General features: G+C 41.8%; 2 protein-coding genes across 5 annotated transcripts in view; one reads left to right on the plus strand and one right to left on the minus strand.

The window, feature by feature from the left end:
• Nucleotides 1-24,900, plus strand: part of ptk2aa (protein tyrosine kinase 2aa) — a 139,526-nt gene that overhangs the window by 19,295 nt on the left and 95,331 nt on the right. The window contains exons 1-2 of one of the 4 annotated variants that reach the window (XM_049475705.1): nt 3,355-3,649; nt 15,512-15,538. The exons of 1 other annotated variant lie outside the window; for it this stretch is intronic. In XM_049475705.1, coding sequence (XP_049331662.1) covers nt 3,631-3,649; nt 15,512-15,538 — 46 coding nt within the window. In that variant the 5' untranslated portion in view covers nt 3,355-3,630. Of the gene's footprint in view, nt 1-3,354; nt 3,650-15,511; nt 15,539-24,900 lie in introns of those variants that run through there. 2 more of the 4 variants (XM_049475709.1, XM_049475707.1) reach the window with 2 other exon arrangements.
• rplp1 (ribosomal protein, large, P1) overlaps nt 18,661-24,900 on the minus strand; it is a 106,728-nt gene continuing 100,488 nt past the window's right edge. Inside the window, exon 4 of the mRNA XM_049475733.1 lies at nt 18,661-18,797. Within this exon, the coding sequence (XP_049331690.1) occupies nt 18,676-18,797 (122 nt within the window). The 3' untranslated portion in view covers nt 18,661-18,675. The remainder of the gene's footprint in view (nt 18,798-24,900) is intronic.

The following is a 24,900-nucleotide window of genomic DNA, read 5'->3' on the forward strand; positions in this document are numbered from 1 at the left end:
GCTGCAGAATATATGAAATGTTACATGTTGAGTCATCCTGATATTTTTGGGTATTTGAGCCACTATTTTGGAGGAATGAATAATCCACAAGAATCTCCTGGAAGCAGCGTGAGCGACTTCTGCTGAAATCTGCTGTAAAATGTTGTCTCCTCTCTGGATCTCTCATGTTCTGCCCCCTGCAGTCGGGCAGCACTCGAACGCCACATCTCATTTTAATGAATGGGGATCCAGAGTGCTGCTTCAGGGCCCGGTCTCGCCCGAGCTCAGGGTGTGTGTGTGTGTGTGTGTTTATGTGTGTGTGGGGGGGCACTTGGCTCTCTCTGAGGGTCCCTGTGTTCTGCCCCTGGGCGAGCAGAGAGGAGAGCAGATGTTGGAGCTGGCTGGCGCTCTGCCGCTCCTCTCCGGCAGCCTGTGAGTGATTAAAAACTCAGCGATGGTCACGGTGAGGTAAAGAGCGGGGCAGTTCTGTTGTGGATACCGCCTATGGTGTTTGTTTTGTTTAACAGTGCCGTCTGCCTGTTGCTTCTGCTAGACATCAGGTTGTGTAGGAACGATCCAGAACCTTGATGCTAGGTTAAGGTCCTAGAGCATTTCCTTGGCCTTCTACATTGTTAATTATTTTAGTAATGCAGGATCTTAAGAAATCAAAGTGAAAATACATGCAAGGACCAGTTGCCTAGCAAAAAAACCCTGTTTGACCATGTGTTATCGGAGAATCGTAATGTTTTTTAATGCACAATAAATGGTTCCAAGGTTTGTAGTGACTCTCAAGTCTCACAAAAGGAAGTACACACCTCATACCCCTTACTCTACTTTAAATTAAATTAAATTAAATTAAATACTTTACCCTTCTTTTGTAACTTCTGTGTGCCATCCATCCGTCCATCCATCCAACCATCCATCCAACCATCCGTTCAACCATGCTTGGCCAGTCCAGGACCTTTACCCTGAATTTCTTTAGCAAGAAAGTGGTCATCTTTCATCTGTGTTTGGGGTAGTTACCGTGTTGGAATTCTACCTTTTGTCCTAGTTTCTGAAGAGATTTCTGGGATCATGATCTGCTTTTGAGATCACTGGTTCGAATCCTGGTCATGCAGCTTGCCGTCAGCTCCCGGAGCCCTGAGAAAGCACAATTGGCCTTGCTCAATCTGGGTGGGTACAGTCCAGTAGATGGCGCTCTTTCCTCTAATCACTCCTAGGGTGATGTAGATCAGCACAAGGCTGCGTCTCTGTGAGCTGATGTATCAGAACCGAGTCGCTGCACTTTCCTCCGAGCGTCAGTGCTGTGATGCTACCCGGCAATGCTGCACCAGTGGCCAGAGATGATGATGATGTGGTACGATGACGCCCTCAGGTATAAATTTCTGTTTCTTGTTAGCTACATTAGCCTCCAGTATCTCCAGTGCTGCGCTAAATACATCATACATGTGTTTGCCGATTGACTACTTGAATGAAAGTCTGATTGGGACATCCTTCATATTTTACTGTGTGCTCTGAACAGTCTGGCCAATCCTAGTCATTATCTGTATCTGTTGTGTTTGGGCACCTTTGGAGACGCAGGCTGAGTTTGAGTTCATTACCCTTCTTCCATTATGTTTCTTATGGACTTAGAATAGGTCTTTCTTTTCTTGACTTGAGTCTCAGGTGATACTCTTTGGACATTACATCTTACTGGACATATAAACCAGCAGGACCTTGAGTAAGTTTGGTCATTGGTAAGATCCTTTGGTATGGGCTGTATTCCTGCATATTCTATATCTCTGGTGATCCATCGCTGTACCGGCTCATCCCTGCCACTGTAAACTAGGCCATCCAGCAGCTCTAATAACCAGAGGAGGGAGAATTCCCACCCCGCCCTTCCCTCTTCCTCCGCCTCCCAAACCTCCACCCTCAGACCGTCCAGTCCAGCCTTCCTGCTACGCAAACAAGGCTTTGAGTGATGGGTTGCCAAGGGCCACTGAGCAGATTGTGATGTGTGTGTGTGTGTGTTATTGAGTGTGTGTGAAGGAAATTTGGCAAAGAGCACCAATAGGCCATTGTGCCTGCTGTTGTAATCAGCTTTAATTCGTTTGGGAGGTATTTTGTTCACTCCTCTCTCGGTGTGTGTGTGTGTGTGTGTGTGTGTGTGTGTGTGTGTTTCAGGGGGAGGGTAGCTGATAGCATATCTACCATGACATATTGGGCTTGTGGTTACCAACGGTTACCAGATAACATGACTGATCTTTTTGATATTTCTGTCACAGTTTGAGGATGATTCCAAACATCTTACTTACCCTTGATTTCTCTCTCTCTCTCTCTCTCTCTCTCTCTCTCTCTCTCTCTCTCTCTTTCTCTCTCTCACACACACACACACACTGTAGCACTGTACCAGCATCACACAAACCAGCTACATAATTTGCACACACGGATCAAATAAATGACCACAACAGTTACGCTGCTTTTTATTTATTTTATTAGCTTTTGACCTTAATTGTGTTGATTTAATACCCTGGATTTTATCAGTGTGAATCTAATTTACCCCTTTCAATCAAATAAACTCAGTAAAGCACTTTATTTAATGGAAACACAGAAACAAATGTAATATTGTTGTAGGTCATGACCTACATTTACAAATAGAAAACTAAGCTAAAAAGGAAGGTTTTAGCTGCTTTTTAAAACTAATCACATTAATTTAAATACGAATATTGCTTGGAAAAGAGTTCCAGATGTAAATCCAGAAAGCTGATTTGACAGTCTCCTTATGCTTCATCCTGGAAATGTTTAGTAAAGCAGCTCCTGATGGTCTTAGTCTGAGATGTATGTTAGTGTTATACCAATTAAGAGATTTATATCTCTTTATATCTTTTTATGTCATCGATTGTATAGACTAATCATTGCAGCCCTAATCATTGCAGTCTACTGCATGTGTCTCATCATACACCATTAACACCATTAACGCTCTTTAAACATATAGATTGCAGTTCTAAAACCCAAATTGTCATCGCTTTTTAAAAAAAATAGTGCTTGCGCTCGCTTTTCCTTCACTCGTTTGCTTTACTCCCTGTCTTCCTGTACTTCCTCATTTCCTCCCTGTGCTCTTCCTCCGTCCCCCTTGAGCCCATTCCCCCACCCTCTGGTTCATTCCCACCCCTCCCTCCCTCCCTCTCTCTCTTTTTCCTCCTCCTTCCTCCGCCTTCATTCTTTCTCCTCCTCCTCTTTCACTACTGAATGAGACTACCACCCCCCCACCCCCTTCCCATCGCACCCTCGTTCCCTCCCCCTTCTGCTACTCGGAGGCTGTCCTTTTGCCACACACACACACACACTTACACTCACACACACTTAGACACGCTTACACACACACACACACTTTTGTGTGCGTGCACACACACACACACACATACTCGTGTGCATGCACAAAAAACGTCCGCCTGCGACCGGCAGAGGCTGTTTTTTTCTGCATGGAGGGATTTTGCTGTTATCACAGCAGCGAAGGCGTGTAGAGGAGCCGTGTGTGGAGCCGTGTGTGGAGCCGTGTGTGGAGCTTTGCGTTGCTGTGTGTAGCGTGTGGGTGTGTAGCAGCACAGGACCGAGTGGATAATATATAGCACATTGCTGAGGGGCTCCCAGCAGCTCGGCTTCTCCTCTTTAATGGAAGGACTATACCACGGTAGGTGCTGTAGTAGGATTGTGTGGTAATGCTGTAGTGTGTGTGTGTGTGTGTGTGTGTGTGTGTGTGTGTGTGAGACTCTCTTCTTTCTCGCTGTGTGAAGTGTTGCTGTTTATTTACGTAGCTTTAATTTTTACAGTAATTAAAGCTGGAGTGCAGCTCTATTTAATGCGAGCTTTGTTTTATATATATATGTATATATATATATATATTATGATATACATTATAATAATATACAGTAATATACTGTGATTGTTGTAATACTACTTGTAGTAAAAGTAGTAGTATTAGTAGTATAGTGCCATATTGGATTGCACGCAATAATATCGCCAACATTTTCAGCGTATTTGAATATCATTTTTGATACTCTGAAATATGGTGCCATATCACTCACCCCTAAAGATCACATCATGGAACTACTTTTTTACTGTTTTTACAGTTTTTAGCAAAATAAAAATTCACACTGTTCTCATTTCCCATTATATATCTACTAGAGACTTATATAGAGATAATATCTGTCCAGTATCATTTATTTTACTTTAATCCTGGATATATAGACATATTTGGAGTGCATTATTATTAGTATCATAACCTATATCAAATTGTATGCAGTAATAAAATTTAATTTTCATTTTGTTGCAGTAGTGTATTCTTGAAATATATATATATATATATATATTTTTTTTTTTATTTAATTCAGTGTTTCGTCATATCACCAAGAGTATCGCTATCTTGAAAATACCATGAAATATCGTGATATTATCCGTGAGCTCCAGCTCCGCCGGACCAAGCCGGACCATGGTGTACCAGCCAGTACTACGGTCCACGCTGCAGTGATCTTCACCAGAGTGCTGACAGCACAGTGCGCTTCTCTATAAACGGCCATTGTCAGACCTCCTGACGCGGGAAATGTCTTTGGTGTCTGTTTGGCGGTGACGGCTTGGCGGTGACGGCTTGGCGCCGGCGAGCATCTGCTCTGCTGGAGTGCGCATGGCATCATTACGGCCCCGCATGATAATAGCGTGTCACAATGACGAATGGAATGGCTTCCTTTCTTTCGCTTTTCTCCGTGTGTGCTGCACGGCCGAGTCGTGGCATCTCTGTCAACCTTGAATCATTGATTTTCAGTGGTTAATATTTAATGATGCTTTGTTATTTTGTTAGTTTGCTCTTAATAGTGAAAACAGGACTGGTTTTATCAGGGTCCGGGTCCTGCATTTTTGTGTGTGTGTATTACGGAGGACTGAGTGTGTTAAGTAGCTTGAGTTTTGAATGTAGGTCACAAATCGTGATCAGTTCACCACAGTACGTGCAATAATGATAATGGTGGTGATGATTTTCCTCTTACGCTAAACACATCAGCAGCTGAAATGTGATTGCTTGGTGAGTGACTTTAGTTGGGGCTTTAGTTTTTGCACTAATGTGTCCTGAAAAGTATACAGGACTGTATAAAGTACAGGAATCATGTATACGACAGTGGCGTAATTCAGTACTTTTTTTTTTTTGATACTGTCTAAGATTTAGTCTTAAAATATTGCGTTTAATTGTCACAATTAGGGTCATTTCAGCATCTCATCACTAAAAGTTACTAATAAATAATAAAACATATAGTGAATTAAACTGACATTTGCTTTGGTGTGGACCATTACATTCAAAGCTTTTTATTTATTCTCAATTATGAGAGGCTTTCTATGAATGCCGTTATCAGCTGGTAATGCACTATAACCAAAGGTCTCCATGTATTACTCCGCCACATACAGTACAGGTAACTTAGCAACGATGCAGCGCTTACAAGCCAAACAGCGCAGCTACAAACAGAGCAGCAATAGAAACTACTGTATTTTAAATCGCTGAGTTTTTATAAGCAAACAGACTATATTTTCTTATCCTGTTTAGTTCAAAATCTTTCAGTAAACTGCGATAATGAAACTGTGGTGTACACTCAAGGTTCGCGTTGTAATGTATAATATTGGCACTGCAGTGCTCTAGAGGTGGGACGTAATATTGATATTGCAATATATTGTAAATCGTTGTTTTTGTTTGAGACTCATTATTAATATTAATATGTGGCATCAAAATATGGATATTTTCTTGACACATGGGTGTCTGACACCAATAATATAGACATAATTCGTGGTATTTTCTTATTAAGGATTTTTTTTTTAATGATTATTTTAGAGAACTGCCTTGTGATATATCGATTATTGCAGAATCACACTGATTTTGTAATATCATCATTAATATTGTCATAATATCGTATCATGAGATGCTCGGTGATTCCCACTTCTAATCCCTATATATGAAATAGAATGCTAACTGTATCAAGATCAAGATATGCTATATGTGGAATAAACAAGCCTTTTTAGAGCATTTATTACCGTGTATGTGTAATTGCATGTCTCTTGGATTTACTTGCAGTAAATTATTGCGTGAGTTAGCGAGTATGTTAGCGTGTTGCTGTGCACATGGGTTTGTGTGTTTTTGGGCTTTGTGTAAGGTCAGGGATGCCAGTGTGAGTGTGTTTAGCAGGTGTGAGGAGCCTGTAGGGCAGAGTGTATGTGGTGTTGGAGGTCTACAGCTTTTGCCCCGGGCATCGTATGAGCTACGCTCCAGTTACCCACCCCCCCCGCGCTCTGCCCTGGGGGGCTACAAGCAGAAGGAGAGGCAAAAGTGAAAAAGAAGAAGGGGGTTGTAGTTTTTGGATCTTTTATGTAACATATATAAGGTCTTCTAATAAGGGTTTTTTTTTTTTTTTTTAATTATTTTCCCATTTTCTCCCAATTAAACTAGGCTAATTGTCCCACCCATTTAGCTGCTAGTAATGCCAGCGTTACCGAGAAGCATCACAGCGCTAACGCTCGGAGGAAAGCGCAGGGACTCGGTTCTGATACATCAGCTCACAGATGCAGCCTTGTGCTGATCCACATCACCCTAGGAGTGATAAGAGGAATGAGTGCCATCTACTGTAGCCACCCAGAGAGAGCAAGGACAATTGTGCTCTCTCAGGGCTCTGGCAGCTGATGACAAGCTGCATGACCGGGCTTCGAACTAGCGAACTAACTAGTTTGTTTAAAAGGGAAATCTATTATTTTTATCTTCAAAGTTTTTTGTTTCTAATTTAAGGGTTGTGATCTTAAAGTATAAACGAAGAGTGAGTTTAGGGATAAAATGATTAATAAAGAACCCCAATTACTGTATGAAGAATGCACATATATTGCAATTTATTTTGCTAACTCTTCAAAATGTTCTTAAAGAGTCCTAAAGGTCATATCTTAATATGGCAGTTGGTTGGGATGTTGGGTTTTCCTTTTAAGAGCATCAACATCTCAACAAATGATGCTAAACCAAGACACTCAATGACCACATCTTTACTTGCTGTAAACAACTATATTGAGTTGCATAAGTAATAAAGAAGGTGACACATTCCTTCAATGTAAATAATTAGGGAAAACGCAAGATTAGAACTCTGGCTAGCATATTCACGGCAAGGTTACATGAATTATTTGATTTGGCTACGTTTTGGATTGTTCTTGTGACAAAACATGTTTCTAGAGAGTCAGCGATTTCCCACATTGGAAATTTGTGTCATTGTTGACCATTAGTTGTGTAGTGTGATGAGTCGTGTAGTGTGAATGTCACAACGACCTGACCACTCAAAATGTCCTGTATAGTGTGAACCTGGCATAACCAATCTAGAAGAGACCAAGAGATTCTAGTTGACATACAGTATAAATTAATTTGCTCCAGAAGAGCAGCACATTTCTGTAAACTGGATTCTAATCCCTGCAGGAAATGTAATACATGCATAGCATGGTATACGTAAAATGCATCTGCTAAGCAATGCACGTATTGGAGCAATCCCTAGGTGTAAATATTTGCAGTGCACACAGTGGGAGGCTGGTGGGATGCACCGTCAAGTCCAGGGATGCATTGATCTCCGCAACATGTATTTTGCTGTGGTAGGAAAAGGATCAGGGCAAATGAAGGGAAGGAAGACAAAGATCAAAAGTGTGGGAAAGAGAAAATGAGGGAAAAGTGCGGAAGGTTTTAACCTCGGCCTGTGAGCAGTCCCGGGTGATGAAAGGCTGATGAAATCGCTGATGGCCGGCTTTATGTGTGCTTTTCCTCTGCGCTTCTTTGCGGTTGTGTAATTACCCGGCTCAGTAATTGCTGGGCTGCGAGCACTGTCCATAAAAACAAAGCTGGGGACTGTCTTTAGCAACACCAGAAGCGGTCAGGGGTGCCTAAATTGTGCTAAGTGATCTGTCTCTAACGTTTTTGGGGCTGAGCCTATTATATATAGGACTGCATTTTGACTACAGTACTAAGTGAAATGTTGTATATGACAGTAAGAACACTGCCGTGTTGGTCAGCAACTGGCTTAAATAAAGGTATATCAGCATATAGAATTGTTCATGCTTATGACTTTTTGACTTTCACTTCAGTTTTGGCTCTGGAGGTCTGTTGTCAAGCTCAGATTGGTGTTTTTTTACCTTATCAAATACATGAGAGTTGTTATTTACTATATACCTAAGGACCAAAGGAACCTGACCCTATTCACATCACTAGGTTCCAGTACTTGAGCCACAACATGCTAACAGACTTGAAAGAAAAGAATTAGCATTACTTGCGTCCAATGTCTTGTCCTGGCGTAAAAGTAAATTTAAAGTGTCGGATCAACTGCTATGCAATCGAGGACATATATTAGCTTTCACAGGAACTGTTTCACCAGAAACTCTCCAGCAGTTCAACAAAGGTGTGGAAGAACATGCTGCCTGTGAGACAGAAAGCTGCCGCTCTTATGCAGCTTGTTAGGAAGACACTCGCTGTGCTTTACGGAAGTTTCACACCGTGCCGTTTTCAAAGGAAGATGTAAGTGAGGTTTGAGTTTAGCTGTTTTAATCAGAGTTGCTTCACCCATGCTTATCCTGCCTGGGGCTAGATGATGTCTAAAGGCGGCTTGAATTTACTATGCTGTACTTTTAACCAGAAGTCAAAGGATAGCAGTATGTAAATTGATCATAAATATCATGAATACCTCACGGGATGTTTTTGGTAATGCACACACTAAGGCTCAATGATATTAGGAAAAAATACAAATACAGTAATTTTCACCAGATTTCTACATAAAATGTAAAAATGTATCATTGCACAAAACATTGCATGTTCTGCGATGTCGCTATTGCATGTGTACATTGCGATATATATCGATGCCGAAACGATGCATTGTGAATCCCAATCCCAATCACATCTGTATACGAAGTGTGGCTGAACACTGGCCAGCATGCTCATAGCAAGGCAACGCAAGACAAATTATCGACGTAATAGTAGGTGCTAGATTGATTATTAAAGATTCCATGCCCAAAGTCTGGTAGGCATTTAACAATCCTCGATCCGCAGTGTTGTGTGTACCGGGAATACGTCATAAAAGGAATTACCGCCCTCAGTCTACAGCGAAGTATAATGAATGGTAATAACCAGCGTTTTCCATGTAAACAGGCAAACAACTCTGGTAGAAGTCTACACTATCCATCAATACTAGTTTTAGTCCTATCTTGCATTTTGGTCTAAGAATCAGCTTTCATTATTCATTATACCAATTTCCAAAAAAAAAAATCATTAGACCTTCCCTTAAAGTCCTAGCAGATCCTAAGTGTTCTTTACTGGAAAGGGCACCTGATTAGTTGGCAAGGTCTTGCATGATGACTCGGATATCTTTGGCATTAGCTAAACTAAATGATCACAATTTTTAGCTTTCATTATCCAGTTTCCAAAAAAAAATTATTAGACCTTTCCTTAAAGTCCTAGCAGATCCTAAGAGTTCTTCACTGGAAAGGGCGCTTGATTGGTTGGCAAGGTCTTGCATGATGACTTGTACAATGTTTTTGGCATTAGCTAAACTAACTCTGTCAGTGCTGTCAGTCTGAATATTCTACAGTCCTGTACCCAACACCATCTCTGCCCATCACTAGGAGGGAGCCCAGGTGGATGGTGGCAGAGGTACAGTAGTTTCCTTTGCTTTGCTGCCAGTTCTTGTGGTGACATTGACACACTGATATTCTGAATCCTTGCTGGAAACTTCTGCACTATTGTTAGGTTCTTCCTTCTTCTTTGCTCTGGTTGTCGCTTGGTTTGCTTGACTTGCTGTCAGAGGATTAACCGATAGACAACCTTACTGCGTGCAGAATGTCAGGGCTTTACGGTTTGTCCTCCAGCACTTTGCCGGTTCTTAGCGTCGTCAGGGATAAGTGCATCAAGTTTGCGGCTTAAATTCTCAGGCCGACTGCAGTTCTTGCCGAGTTTTAGACAAAGGAGTGCTTGTGTTGAAGCTTTGGTGTGCTATTTTCAGCTTTTCCACAAAGCTTAGCTAAATGACAGAGCTTTTTCAGGCTGTATATCTTCTCGCCTGGTTGTGTGGAAGACGTGAGAGCGCGAGAGAAGCTGAGAGAGAGAAAGCAGCAGATTGGTTGGACAGAGCGAGACGGCGAAAGCGAGGAAGGGGGGGAGGTTTCTTGGTTTCTTGCTGACAGCTTGTGAAGCAGGTGTTTGGGCCCCCAGCCAGTCTGACAGACTTCTAGGGGGCCAAGCACTGTTGGCCCACGCGAGTGGAGCTGGTTCTGGGACAGCCCCCTAGTCTTGGCGGCTTGGCATATGGGCCAGGCGAGGTCGGGGTTGCCGGGGCCAGGGTTCAGATGCAGTAAGCTCGGATCAGTCTATTAAACAGAGCCTCCTCACCTCCGCAGTGGGAGAGAGCGGCATATGCCAAAAGGTGACAGAAGTCTATTAAAGAGAGACGTCCTGATGGCCGGAGACATCCAGAGCTGGTTAGGCTAGGCTAATCCTTTAAGCGCTGGACAGACAGTCAATGGACGACGCTACTCTACGCTATGCTTCTATTCACATGCAGATTCGATCAACTGGATAAGACTATTGATTACTGGGTGGGTGTGTATAATAGGTTGACGTAGGTTCACATAGATCAGCTGTGAGTTAAACAATAGCCTTGGACCATCTGATGTGAAGATGTGACGTTTTGTTGAGGATGGATCATCGCCATTGGTCTGTTTGTGGTCCTGTTGGAGATAATGTGAACTAATACATGTAAATTGATTGATCAATTGATCATCAATCCATGCCACTCAGTAAAGAGCAATACTGCTACAACATTTTGTAGTTTTATTTAAAATGTTACTAAATAAACTAAGCTCTCAGTATGCATTTCTTGAAGTTTAACAGCTAATTTATGTACAAATGTTGAATATATCAGTTTCAAACATTGTATTCTTCACTTTTATGATTCTGGTTGGATAAAGAATGGTTAAATATGTCAGTTTTGTAATTGAGTCCTAAGAAGGACCCAACGTTTTCAACCCAATCAATGTTTTTCAAGGTAAGGATTTCTGGAAGGCCAATCAAAAAGCTCAGTTTATCCCGCAACCTTCGTTAATGTGGGTTTGGGGTCATTGTCCTGTTGAAACACCCATGTTCAAGTTTATGGTTGAGGTTCAATACTATTCTAATTGATAATTTAAGGTTGTGCTGAAGATCTCTAAGGCTGTTATGCTTCAGTGTAGGCATACCAGTTTGAAAACAGCTCAGAGCATGTTGCTGCTGCTACCACCACCATGCTTAACATTTGGTTGTAAAGGGTTCTAGGGTTTGGATGCATGAACCTTTAGTCAGGCATAAAATGACTTGACTGTAGATAGTGATGCTGAGGGTCCAGTAGGTTCTAGTTTTGGCTTCTAGTTTTGGTTCTTGGGTTGTTATTGACCAGTTTTCTAGCAGGTGAGGTCAACTTTTTGGTTTTCCAGACCTTGGCTATAAGTGGTGAGTCACTGCGCCTACTTATAACAGTATGTTTAAACTAAATTTCAAGAGAAATTCCTGATTTGCCGCAGATATCAGATTGTAGATTATATTTGGCTTTTCTGGTGTACAAAAACCCTTTTAAAGGTGGGTCACCCTGAGAGATTTTGGATGTTAAGAATTGGTACTCCGCTTTGAGTAAGTGATTCTGCTGTGGAGCTTTGAGCTTAAATACGAGACTGTGTTCCATTAGCGCTCAATAAATTATTGAGGTAGGTTAATGGGGAGTTCTGCCACATGAAAGCGGCGGTGTAATGGCAGTATGATAGCTAGCAGGTTTCAGAAGAGCTTCAGGATCCCATCTGCGAAAGCAGGAGTCCTGACCTCTACTAGAGAGCAGATGTTCACTATTCTTCTGTACCAACCTTCACAGTCTCCACAGCATGTTCACACTTGGGGCTTCTGAGATTCTGTTCTGTAGATCATCTCTGTAAAAGTCTACTGTGCAGAAATGGAAGATGTAGCTGTATGAACATCTGTGACATTTGATTAGAAGGCTACTACCTATATAAGGTTTTGATAATAGATATAGCAAAAGCATTGAATATTTGATTATTTCTTAACTTTTTATTTACAGAATGGCTCTTCAACTGTGTGATGCAAATTAGTTCCAGTTATATTACTTTATAAAGCAAGAAGTGTCCTTCTTCTAAAATCCACTTGTTCTTGTTCTTTGTGAAATACAGTAGGTTTCTCTGAGTTGTATATGATGCTGCACATGATGAAACCCTTCCTCAACCTCTTCCTCATTGTCTGCAGCAGCTAATAAAAGAAAATATTCAGAGAAACGAGTCGATCAGGAAAAGCACCGCATCTACATGGACCTGTGAATTGTATAAGTATATATTTAGAACAGCTCTGTTTACACTAGTTAAAAGTAAAAATCCACCCCAGGGTTTTGTTCTAATTTTTACTTTCTTTACCTGGGCAACCCGCTTTTGTGTTTAAGTAACTATAGATTTAAATAGGATCTCCGGTGGATTTTTACAGGATTTTACAGAGACTCTAAGACTGGGTCAGTGGCTGAACTGCACTTAGCAGAGCATTATTAAACTTATGACATTGCAAAGACTGTTATTAGTGTAAAAATGTCTTTATTTTAAGGTGTGTGACAAAAGTGAAAAAAAGTCTGAGTGTTAAGGGGTTATACAATATGACAAAAACATGAACTTTGGTTCAGACATTGGCCAAGATGTTTAGATGTGAAAATGGTGAAAAACTGAAAAACAGACACCTTAGTAAACATCTATTAAAAACCATGTTCCATCCATCCATCCATCCATCCATCCATCCATCCATCCATCCATCCATCCATCCATCCATCCATCCATCCATCCATCCATCCATCCATCCATCCATCCATCCATCCATCCATCCATCCATCCATCCATCCATCCATCCATCCATTAAAAGCACACACTAGTGACTTTCATTAGTGAATATGATGTTTGTTTATGTGTGTTTTGAACAGATATAAACTGTTATCAGTCGCTGTGGATAAACACACAGTTGTGCTTTGTTCACTACACTGGAAGTAGAATGACCTAATTTTTTTCTGTATAATCTCAGTTGTGAGGAATAGCCGCTGCCGGCCGCTGCTGATTCTGATTTGTGGAGATGTGGGCCTGACGAGTGTTTTCCGTATTGGCCCGCGCTTGTTTTTCATTAGAGGCTGACATGCCGTCAGACTGTTATTCGTTTGGAAAAGTCCGGAGTTGGGCTGGTGAAGAATTACAGAGGGATGAATTATGCATGATATTGAATCAGTGCACAACTGGAGCAGAGCCAAATTAAAAATAAAAGAAGCGAGAGCTGAGCATGTTGAGTGGATTACAGCCTGTTTACACAGAAAACGAACATCAGCTGCATGAAGTGTGTCTCTCCCTCTCTCTCTCTCTCTCTCTATCTCTCTCTATCTCTCATCACTTATTCCTGTGCTCACTCTCTCGATTAACCCTTTACTTACTGATTTCTTTTTCTTATTCATTCTCTTTTCCTGTACTTACACACACAGGCATTTTCTCTCCCTTCATTCTTATGCTCTTTCTCTCTTTTGCTCTCTTTCTCTCTGTCAGCACGATCAGCCCTATACTAAGGTTGTGTTTTGGCAGCAACTTGGCAAAATGCTGTGTATCTCGATTCAATATATTGCGATATATTGCCATACTGTAATCAAGGCGATAAATTCTGTGTATTTGATTTTATTGTTTAAGCCAAATGTCTAAAACACTATAATATTTATAAAATCTGAGTAAAAGTAAAGTTTACTTTTCCTAAAAATCAATAGTGTGTTTTTAGAAAGCAATACTTTGATATACAGATATTTTTCTCTAATGCTCACATATCCAAGTATTCTCTCTTTCTTTATTATCATTCTTTCCTTCTCCCATCATTCTATTTCTGTCTAACTCTCTTTTTCTACATGCTCTTTATTATCCGACTCTTGCATGCTTTCTTTCCTTCTCTTTCTTTCTTTCTTTCTTTCTTTCTTTTTCTTTCTCTCCCTCAGTCTTATTGTCTTTCATGATCCCACTTGAATGCACTCTTTCATTCTCCCTCTCTTTTTAGCTCTACCTGACCTCTCTTTCACCTATGATCTCACTCTTCACTCTCATGCGCTCCCCATCTCCTTTCTTCCTCTCTTGGGTTTTCTCTTTCCCTCACTTTGACTCTCTCTCTCCTTCACTATTGCATACTTTATTTCTCTCTCTGTATCTCTCTCTCTCTCTCTCTCTCTCTCTCTCTCTCTTTATCTCTCTGCTTACTCATATGCACCCTCTTCTATCCTTTCTTTTGCACTGTCTGTCTCCCTTTCTCTCATTCTTTCCCTCTTCATCTGTGTATTCCCTCTCATTGCTCTTGCATTCTTCCTCTATCTTTTCCCCTCTCTCTTTCTCTCTCTCTGTCTCTTCCCCTTTCTCTCTCTTTCTCTCTCTCTCTAACTTTTCCTCCCTTCCACTTATATGCTCTCTTTTGTACTCTCTCACTCTCTTTCTATCTTTCTGCTAACATATGCTCTCTATCTCTATCTCCTTCACCCTTGCATTGTCTCTCTCTCTCTATTTGTTCCTCTTTCTCATTCACTCTCTCTTTCCCTCATTCTTCCTCTCTTTCCGTCTCTGCTGACTCATACGCTCTCCTTTATTCCTGTAGTCTCTCTTTCTTTTTATTCCTTTGACCTCACTCTCTTACTCTTCACCCTCTCCTACCCTCCCGTTCACTCTCTCTCTCTCTTTCTCTCTCTCTCTCTCATTTCATTCATTCCCTCTTTACCTGTGTAGTACTCTCTCTCTCACACACAAGCTGCTGGTGTATGACTCATCACTCATTGCTGTGTGTGTGTGTGTGTGTGTGTGTGTGTGTAACCTGAGTCTCGTGCGTGGTCCTGTTCCTTCCTGCCTGTGGAGCTTCAGCACATCCTGATTCATTTAAACCCAGTTTACTGTTCTACAGCCGGACACACTGCTTTTACACCCAAGACTCCCCTCCATCATACAATACAAATATTGTCATTTAGAGCATTTATTTGCAGAAAATGAGAAATGGCGAATTCATAAAGTAGTTTTAAGAGTTCAGAAATCAATATTTGGTGGAATAACCCTGATGGTTTTTAATCACAGTTTTTTTTTTCATGCATCTTGGCATCATGTTCTCCTCCACCAGTCTTACACACTGCTTTTGGATAATTTTGTGCTGCTCACTCCTGGTGCAAAAATTCAACAAGATTTATGAATGACGGTATATAGGTTTATCTTTCACGTTGCAAGAATTAATTAGGAAAATTTGTTGATTTGTCCGGGATAAGTTCTGGTGCTGGCAGGGGGCGCTGCTGAGTCTTTGGGCCAGCTGGCTGCGGGCTCTCCCTAAAGGATTATGGCTGACCCACAAAACCACATGCCACCAAATGTGTTTGACCAAATATGCGGAAATGTCAACTGAACTGACCTCTCTCTCTCTCTCTCTCTCTCTCTCTCTCTCTTTCTCTCTCCACAGATATTTCAAGAATTTCCTATTACACAGGTGAGTGCCCCTCTCTCTTTCTCTCTCTTCTTCTTTCTCTCTCTCTTCCGCTTTTTCTCCTTCCCTCACTGTCTCTTCTCAGTGTGACCTACTGTCTGAGCAGACCAGTCCCTTTACAGACTTTTACTTTCAGTCGTGAGGTGCCTGAAAGATTCCCACCCCTAATGCTGTGCAGCTTGATAACTGTTCAGATTAATCACTATTAGCTGAGCATAAATCGGGCCCAAAAATACATATTTTTGGGGCGAGTTCGGGCCGTCATTCGGTCTCGGGCAGATAATCTAAACTTAACTATCAATTAAATGTATCTGATGTTAATTTTGCCATTAAAAACTCTTTTAAAACAAGAAAAACTATAAAATGTGAAGGGCAGAACCCTGAAGGATTGAGGAAAAAGCTAATTAGCTAAGAACAGCTACACACAGCGCTGCAGGTTATGTGTGCGTGAGCCCCAGAGCTGCGTGATTATAACATTCGGACTTGTGCAACTTTTTTGATTTTGTTAATTTGCTATATCGTGATTAAGGACCAAACTCTTTTTAATTTTCTCTTCTGTTATTTGGGCTAATTGGCACCTGATTAGCGTAAAAGTAATGGCCTCATAAGAGGACACCAGGCCCTTGTAGAGCAACATGTGGTGTTGTGGTGTAGATAACCTAAAATGTGATGTCCACACATGTGGACTCCAGGTCTTAGGAGGATAGAATAAAAATACTATAAAGAAAAATAGACCATTTTCTTGAGTCTGTACGACCGTTCCTACCGAACCCTTAAGGAGTGAGAAAAAGGCTAGTGAAGGCTAATGAGCTAGTGTAAGAGTGATGAAATGCACGAGGACGTATGATTGTGAATGTTTGTGAGTTTGTGAGAACTTGGTCACACCCGTGTGTTGGTGATATCACAGCGGGGGTTTGGTAACTGCGGGCGGAGCGTGATTAGTATTCTGTGAGACACGGCTCTGCTCTGCAGCAGGAATCAGATATGACACGAGGGGGTTTAAAGTGTGGGGCTCTGAAATGAGCATTCGTTTAGACTGATGCAGTGTGTGTGTGTGTGTGTGTGTGTGTGTGTGTGATTGTTAAATATCGCTGAGTGTGCTGTCTTCGTGGTGTTTCTGCACAGTGTATCATACAACCACCACACAGCTGATCACAATACTAATCTCTGCAAAAGACTGCAATATGCAAATAAGCTGTGTGATGTGAAATTATAATGACCAGTTCCTGGTGGAAAGTGTATGTGGGTGTTTTAACCAATCAGAGACCGCACCAGCAGTGTTCGTAAGACAATTTAATAGCAAATAGCAGTTATGTTTGTGAATATCTTTTATAATGAATGCATTCAGCCAGCCAGTCCCGACGCAACAAGGCAAGCAAACCAATCAATTGCTTTGGGCCCTGAGCTAGCTTGGTGTTAGCTACCTGCCTGACAGTCAATTCTAACAACAAATTAGTTAGTGCAACCTTTTTTGAACAAGATAATATGTTTTACATTAACTAGCAATAACCGTAGCTAGTTCTATTGGTTAGCCACTAATGCCGATGCTGCTGCACCCAGCCTTATTGTAAATCTGGAAATGTAAGTTATAGAGTTATACAGTATCAGTCAAAAGTTTAAACACACGCACGGCTACATAGGTTTGTTAGCATATTGCTTATTACTATATTATCACAATATTAGTATTGTAAAGGCTGATTTCACCATAAAAATTAGGGATTGATTCATTAGTGCAGCAATAAGATCAGATTAAGGCAGATCTGATCCGAGTTTCATACAGTTTGTTGATAGGATGAAAGGCATACGCATAAGGCTAGCTGTTTAAAAATGATCTTTTCTCAAGATACTTAATGTGTGTGTGTGTGTGTGTTAATTGCACATCTTACATTAAGATACAGTTCAGTCTCTGCCTCAGGGGATACTGATTAGGGTTTCAAAAGAACTGGCGTAGCCGTATGTAAATGACTCATTAACTCGTGGATAACTAAATCACTAATCCTGCTCTTTTGTCGTCACTCTCTCTCTTTCTCTCTCTCTCTCTCTCTCTCTCACACTCTCCCTTTTTTCACTATTGCACACACTTTCTTATATTGGCCAAATCCCATTTCTCATTTAAACCCCTCCCACTTGTTTTTGCGTGTCACCCTTCCCCTTAAAACTGAGTTCCCTCAGTAAGAAATGGAACAAAGCTTCAAAAACCCAAAAAATGACAATAAATAATAAATAAAACACCAGGCCACTCTCTCTCTCTTTCTTTTTTCTTTCTCTGTCCCTCTGCCACTCTCTTTTCCTCTCCCTTTTCATCCCCCTCATCTGCTTCTTCTCCCTTTCCTTCACTCACTTTCTCCTACATACATTTTTCACCTTCTATCTCTGTCTTTCTCCTACACATTCTCACCCTCTCCTGCTCTCGCTTTCTCTCTTCATCTTTCTCCTTCCTTCTTCCTCTATCTTTTGTTTAGTTTCACGCATTCACTTCATCTTTCTCTTTTTTCTCTTTTATTTAGTTTCACCCATTCTTTCTCTTTACTTGTCCTCTCTATCTCTATTTTCTACACTACACTTTTTCTGATTTCTCTTTCTCTATCTTTCTCCTTCTTTTTCTTTAATTTATTTTCACTCCTTTTCTTTCTCTTTACTCTCCTTCTGTCTGTATATGTCACTCTCTTTCTCTCTTCCTCTTTCTTCTTCTATCTCTCTTTTTCATTTAGTTTCACTCATTCTCTTTCTCTTAACTCTCCTTCTCTCTATTTATCTGTCTCTCTCTCTCTCTTTCTCTTTTCGTTTTTCTTCTTTTATCTCTTTCTTTTTTACTTTCACAACTTCTCTTCACTTTCTCACCCTCTCCTGCTCTCTCTGTCTCTCTCTCTCTTTCTCTTTTTTTAGTTTAGTTTCACTCCTTCGCTTACTGTTTTTTCCTCTCTATGTCTGTCTTTATCTCAATCTTCTATACAGGTGCTGGTCAACGAATTAGAATAATTTGAAATAGTGCAATCATGAAATTCTTTGAATGCATTTTTTGTGCAGAAAGCAAATCAGGTGTTCACCGCACCTGTCCTACTCGTTAGACTAATCACAGAACTCATTACCTGGAAAAAAATTTGCTCAGCTGAGCTTTCCAAAAGGCCCATTTAGGCCATTTAACTGTGACACTGTTGTTTTATTGAATTAGAATAATGGAGAAACCGTTTCATTGAATTAGAATAATTTTTATTATAATTACAATCATCACTTTCTAAGTATTTTGTGGCTGCCCCCTTGGCTTGTATGACTGCCTGAAGTCTCCGCGGCATCGATTTGACCAGCTTGTCGCAAGTTTCCGCACTCACAGCTTCCCAGGCAGTGGCGATGTTCTGCTTCAGTTGGTCCAGCGTAGTAGGCTTTCTGTCGCGAATTTTCCGCTTGACGATGGCCCAAAGGTTTTCAATGACATTGAGGTCAGGCGAGTTGGCCGGCCATGCCAAAACTTCAAGCTGTTTTTTAGTGAACCAATCTTTGGTCGACTTTGCCGCATGAGCCGGTGCAAGATCCTGTTGAAATATGAAGTCTTCTTCGCCGAACTGTTCCTCAACAGTCGGAATCAGGAACGTTTCCAGAACATCTTGATATACGGCAGCATTGACAGTCTTCTTGAGGAAGCAGAGTTTCCCTACACCTCGAGCGGACATGCATCCCCAGACCATAACGCTCTGGGGAAACTTGACGGATCTTTTCACGCACTCGTGGTTGTAGGTTTCGCCACCACGACGCCAGACACGAGGACCTTGGTCAACGAAGGAGATGCAGAAGCGTGATTCGTCACTGAAGACCACACTTTCTGCCAGTCTTCAGCAGTCCACTCGCCGTGTTCTTTGGCCCACTTCAGCCGTTTCTCCATTTGTTTCTTTTTCAGCATCGGTTTTACTGCTGGAACGCGAGATTTGAAGCCGAGTTTGCGCAGACGACGGTAAGTGGTTGATCTGGAGACGTCAGCGCCGGTCTGCTTGTTCCACAAGTCGGTGAGCTCGGAAGTGGACTTGAACAGGTTGCTGACTGCGATCTTTCTCAGCTGCTTGTTATCGCGAGCAGAAGTTTTTCGGACGCCGGAACAGTTGGTGCGCTTGCTGCAGTTTTTCTTGAGAGCTTTGCAGACGGAGGACTGGCTGATGCCGAGCTGCTCAGCAATTTTAGTTTGGGTCAAGCCTTGTTGGCGAAGGTCTTGAATTTGAGCCACTATTCCGGTTGAGAGGTCGCGCTGCTTACCCATGATTGATTTTACAACTTAGAAATTCTACTCAACCCTGACTTTATATTACACAGTGAACACTCTTCACAGAAAACAAAAATTCGAGCATTTATTCTAATTCAATGAAACGGTTTCTCCATTATTCTAATTCAATAAAACAACAGTGTCACAGTTAAATGGCCTAAATGGGCCTTTTGGAAAGCTCAGCTGAGCAAATTTTTTTCCAGGTAACGAGTTCTGTGATTAGTCTAACGAGTAGGACAGGTGCGGTGAACACCTGATTTGCTTTCTGCACAAAAAATGCATTCAAAGAATTTCATGATTGCACTATTTCAAATTATTCTAATTCGTTGACCAGCACCTGTACTCTCTCACTTTTTCACCCTCTCCTGCTCTCTCTTTCTCTTGCTCTTTTTCGTTTAGTTTCACTCATTCTCTTTCTTTTTACTCTCCCTCTGTCTATATATCTTTCTCTCTTCATCTTTCGCCTTTTTTCTCTCTCTATCATTTAGCTGAACTCTTTCACACTCTTTCTCTCCCTCTTCTTTTCCCTTTATATCTGTCTCTATCTCTCTCTCTCTTCTACACTCTCTCACTTTCTCTCTCTCTTTCTCCTCTCTTCTCTCGTTTCTGATGGAGTGAATGCACTCTCTGAGCAGTACAGTGCTGGAGGTATCAGGAACAGTACAGGGGAAATTCAGCTCTGTGTGTTTTGGCTGATGGTGAGAGAGTGATCTGCTCTGAATCTTCAGCAGAAGAAGACAGCAGGGGGTCCAGTGAGTTTCTCAGAAACCTCACACAGCGTCATGTCACAGTATCAGCCCTGAGGAGAAGCGTGTGATGAGAAATGCGTCGGATTTGCCTCTCATTTTTACATTTCACACCTTTTCTGCTTAAACTGAGCAGCCTGAGATCCAGCCTGCAGCGAATGTGTCGACTGAAGCCTTGATAACACTACTTATTCTTATACAGCCTGGCTGGACTGTACGTATATACATATAATATAAAATATATATATATATTTTTTAAGCAGAACTATCCCTTCTGATGTACGTTGAAAGTTGTCTCTTTATGGCACTGCAACAGCTCACAGGAGCCTCATAGCTTAGCATAGCATAGCCTAGTTTAGCATTATTTAAACACTGGAACAAGAGCATTGTAATGATTTTTTATGGTTGTGCTGGATAGTGTTGCCATGCTCCCGGTGTCCTTCTTTAATGAGTGATGAGGTTGGAGCCGGTTTATAACTGGTTTATACAGGCTGATACCTTCACATGGGCTCAGCCAACCATCATCCCCGTCACTCTTAAAGGTCTTAATGGGAGTAATCCAGGTACAGGATTAGAGATAAACCACAGCAGAGATCTGTGCATGTGAGAGAGGGAGAGAGACAGGGAGAGGGAGACAAGAGAGAGAGGTAAAGGGAGAAGGAGACAGGAGAAAGAGGAATACACAGGAAGACAGACAAAGGGATGGTGAGGGACAGACCGAGGGAGAGCGAGAGAGATAGGGACAGACAGGTAGAGAGGCAGGAATAAGGAGAGAAGCAGGGAGAGAGGGAGTGGAGGACAAGGGGAGGAAGACAGGAGAAAGAGGACTGAAGAAATAAAGAGGAAATACAGAGACAGAAAGATAGGGAAAGAGGGAGAGGAGAAAAAGACAGAGAGAGAGAGAGACAGAGACACAGGGATAGGGAAAAAGGGTGAGAGAGACAGACAAAGTGAGACAGGAAAAGGGAGGGAGAGGAGTAAGAGTGACAGGGAGGGAGAGAGAGACAGGGAAAGAAAGGCAGGCACAAGGAGAGAGAGAGAGAGAGAGAGAGAGAGAGAGAGAGGATAAACTACACCTCCAATCTGTGCATGTGTGTAGACAAAGAGATGAGGAGGGAGAGAATGAGAGAGAGAGAGAGAGAGAGAGAGAGGGAGGGAAAAGGGAGAGAGAGGCAGAGACAGAGGGCGAGAGAGAGACAGGGAAAGAGACAGGCAAAGTGAGACAGGAAAAAGAGAGGGAGGGAAGGAGAGAGAGAGAGAGAGAATGAGAGAGAGTGAGAGAGTGAGAGAGAGAGTTGTATAAAGCACTCTACCTTCTGACCTCAGACTCTCAGTGCCCCACTGAGCAAATAAACCAAAAATAAAAGCAGCCGGTCGGCCGGACGGCACATGCAGCCCCCCCACAGCTGCCGGAGAGGAGGAAGAGGAAGAGGAGGAGGAGGAAGAGGAGGTTAGAGGTGATGATGGCCCTGATGGTTTGAGGGGCGAGCAGGAGGAGGAGGTGGGGGTGTTGGAGTTGTGAGGGTTTGTCGGCTGGCTGGACTGCTGGTAGCAGCTGACCACGTGCACGGCTGCTGCTCCAGGGACCTGCTGCTGCTGCTGAAGACCCCGACATCTGCCCACCGTCAGACCTGCTGCAGGAGGGCACGGACACTGACTTACAGGACCTGTGGGGTTGTGTTATGGTCCTCAGCTCAGTTCTCACTATCAGAGCCATAGTCAGCGTGTCTGAACCCGGTCATGCAGCTTGCCATCAGCTGCTGGAGTCCTGAGAGAGCACAATTGGCCTTGCCAGCACAAGTAACACATGTAACATAATTTCTATTTCTATTTCTATTTCTATTTTATTGGACTTGTTCACACAGAGCTGCACTGAAGTGTTGTTATTGATTGAGCCATTAGAGCCCTATTGAACTATAAATCCTCTGGCCTTTAGATTTACATGTTGTCCATTATCTGCTGCTGTAATTCTGTAATACATCATATGCTCTTTTTGTGTGGATACACAGTCTGAATTAAACCCCACATCCCTCTGGCTCTTTTGTCACAGTAGACAAAACGTGTCCCCATTAAATGGGGGGGTTGAACCCCGCTCACATGTATTTACGTTGTTTTTGCAGGTCATTAAATTATACTGCTGAATGTGGGATGCCCTGTCAGTGGCAGCACGTGGGCTCTGCCGAGGACATAAGGCAGAGTTTTGAAAGGTCTTTTGTGTGTCACTGTGTGTGTGTGTGTCACTGTGTGTGTGTGTGTGTCACTGTGTGTGTGTGTGTGTCACTGTGTGTGTGTGTGTTAGAGTGTGTGAGGAGTTGACAGTGGGCCGGATGTGAGGGGATTGTAAAGGGAAGAGCCACGCTCCTCTCCTGCCTCCCCTCCTCTTTTCCTGCTTTGTCTCAGGCTTTGTGTGGGAGATCCGTACCCCACTGTTAAAGTGAAAAGCTCTTCTGGGAGAAGACCCTTCATCCTCCTCCTCCTCATCCTCCTCCTCCTCCTCCTCCTGCTGCTGCTGCTGCTGCTACTGTTTCTGATGCTGTTGTCCCGTGAGTTGCTGTCCAAATGCAGAAACCAAGAGCCAGCCAAACAAATTTGATCAAATTCACTAAATCAGGGGTGTCCAAACTACGGCCCGCGGGCCATTTGCGGCCCGTTTCCTTTTTTGGAGCGGCCCTCGAGGTATTTTAGAAATAGAATGAAAGTTGGCCCGCTGTTAAGCAGGTTTTTATAATGTGAGATTCAAAGTTTAAACGCTAGGTGTCAGAAACGGGGCAAAGAGTCTAAAAGCGGAGAGAGTGCGCATTTCTAGCGCAGAAAAAGGGGGCAAAAGAGTCTAAAAGCGGAGAGAGTGTGCATTTCTAGCTCAGAAAAACGGGCCAAAGAGTCTAAAAGCGGAGAGAGTGCGCATTTCTAGGGCAGAAAAAGGGGGCAAAAGAGTCTAAAAGCGGAGAGAGTGTGCAGTTTTAGTGCAGAAAAACAGAGTCTAAAAGTTGCCGTAATTAAGGAGTTTAATATTAAGAGACATCATGAAATGAAACATCAATTTGAAAAATCTTAGTTTACACAACACTGTCAATAATAAATAGAGATAGTAAGTCAAGTAAAATGGTGTGTAAATGAAATAATCAGGAAAAAATATTATTTAAAGTGGTATATTTCATTATTTGTTTTATTACAGAGTCTGTGGCCCGTGACTTCAAATATATTTCTCCTTCTGGCCCCCAACTAAAAAAGTTTGGACACCCCTGCACTAAAGCATATCTGGATATTTACCATGTTCTACCAGTTCTACCTTGCTTGGTCCAGACTAGGGGTGAAACGATTACTCAAATAATTCGAGTTACTCGATTAAAAAAAAAGAAATTGATCGATTCATTTTCTGTGGCTCGAGGAATCGTTTAATTAATTTTATAATGCAGAGCACGGAATTTAGCACAGACTTTTAATGTGAAATAGCGCACCCATGCACAGGAAGCAGGAAGTGGAGGAGGCGGAGGTTTTTGAAGCGGTAAATTTATTATGTAGTATAGTGTATATATATATATATATAGTATATAGTATTTTATTAGAAATACTATCGAATGTGTGTGTGGTTGATTTATTACAACAACAACAACAACGAGACAAATTCTAGACTGAATACAGGCTTTATGTAATCAGTAAACTCAGCGCTGTGGAGTTAAATATAAATAAATACATGTTAAAGTTAGCTTAACTTACTGAACTTACTGTATTGCATTTAGCTAAAGATGCACAACATAAAGCCAATGTTTATGCCTTTATTATTTTACTATTGATTAATGCCCTATATTTAATACTTAAAGAAAATCTACCTAAGTTGAAGTAATTGAACTTAATTTATTAAATTATTAATTATTAAATTATTACTTGTGGTATTTATGTCTACTTTGTGTCTTATTTATTCCTATTTGTGTTTGCAATGTGCAAATGTATGTAGTGAATTAAAAAAAAAAAGTAAACCAATTGGCAACATTTTAACAATATTTTCTTTTTTTTCTGATTATCTATCTTATTCACATACAATATCAACCACCTATCTGTTTCTCTGTGCACTAGCCACCTGGAATACCTTAACAACCTCAAAACAGCAATACCCTAGCAACCACCATATGTACATCATACCCAAATATTATATTGCTAATGCCTGGTAAAACCTATATATGAAACAACATCCAAGCGACACCCTTGCAACCTTCTAAAATACCATTGGAACTTGACCGTGTTTGGTCAATATCTTCACAACCACCTAACATGAATCAGGCATTCCCACCTGGAATACCATATCAACCATACCCCAACTACCAGACAATGACACACACAAAATGGCAACAACCTTAGCAATACCCTAGCAA

This window comes from Astyanax mexicanus, chromosome 3, assembly GCF_023375975.1.
Source record: "Astyanax mexicanus isolate ESR-SI-001 chromosome 3, AstMex3_surface, whole genome shotgun sequence".
Taxonomy (NCBI): Eukaryota; Metazoa; Chordata; class Actinopteri; order Characiformes; family Acestrorhamphidae; genus Astyanax; species Astyanax mexicanus.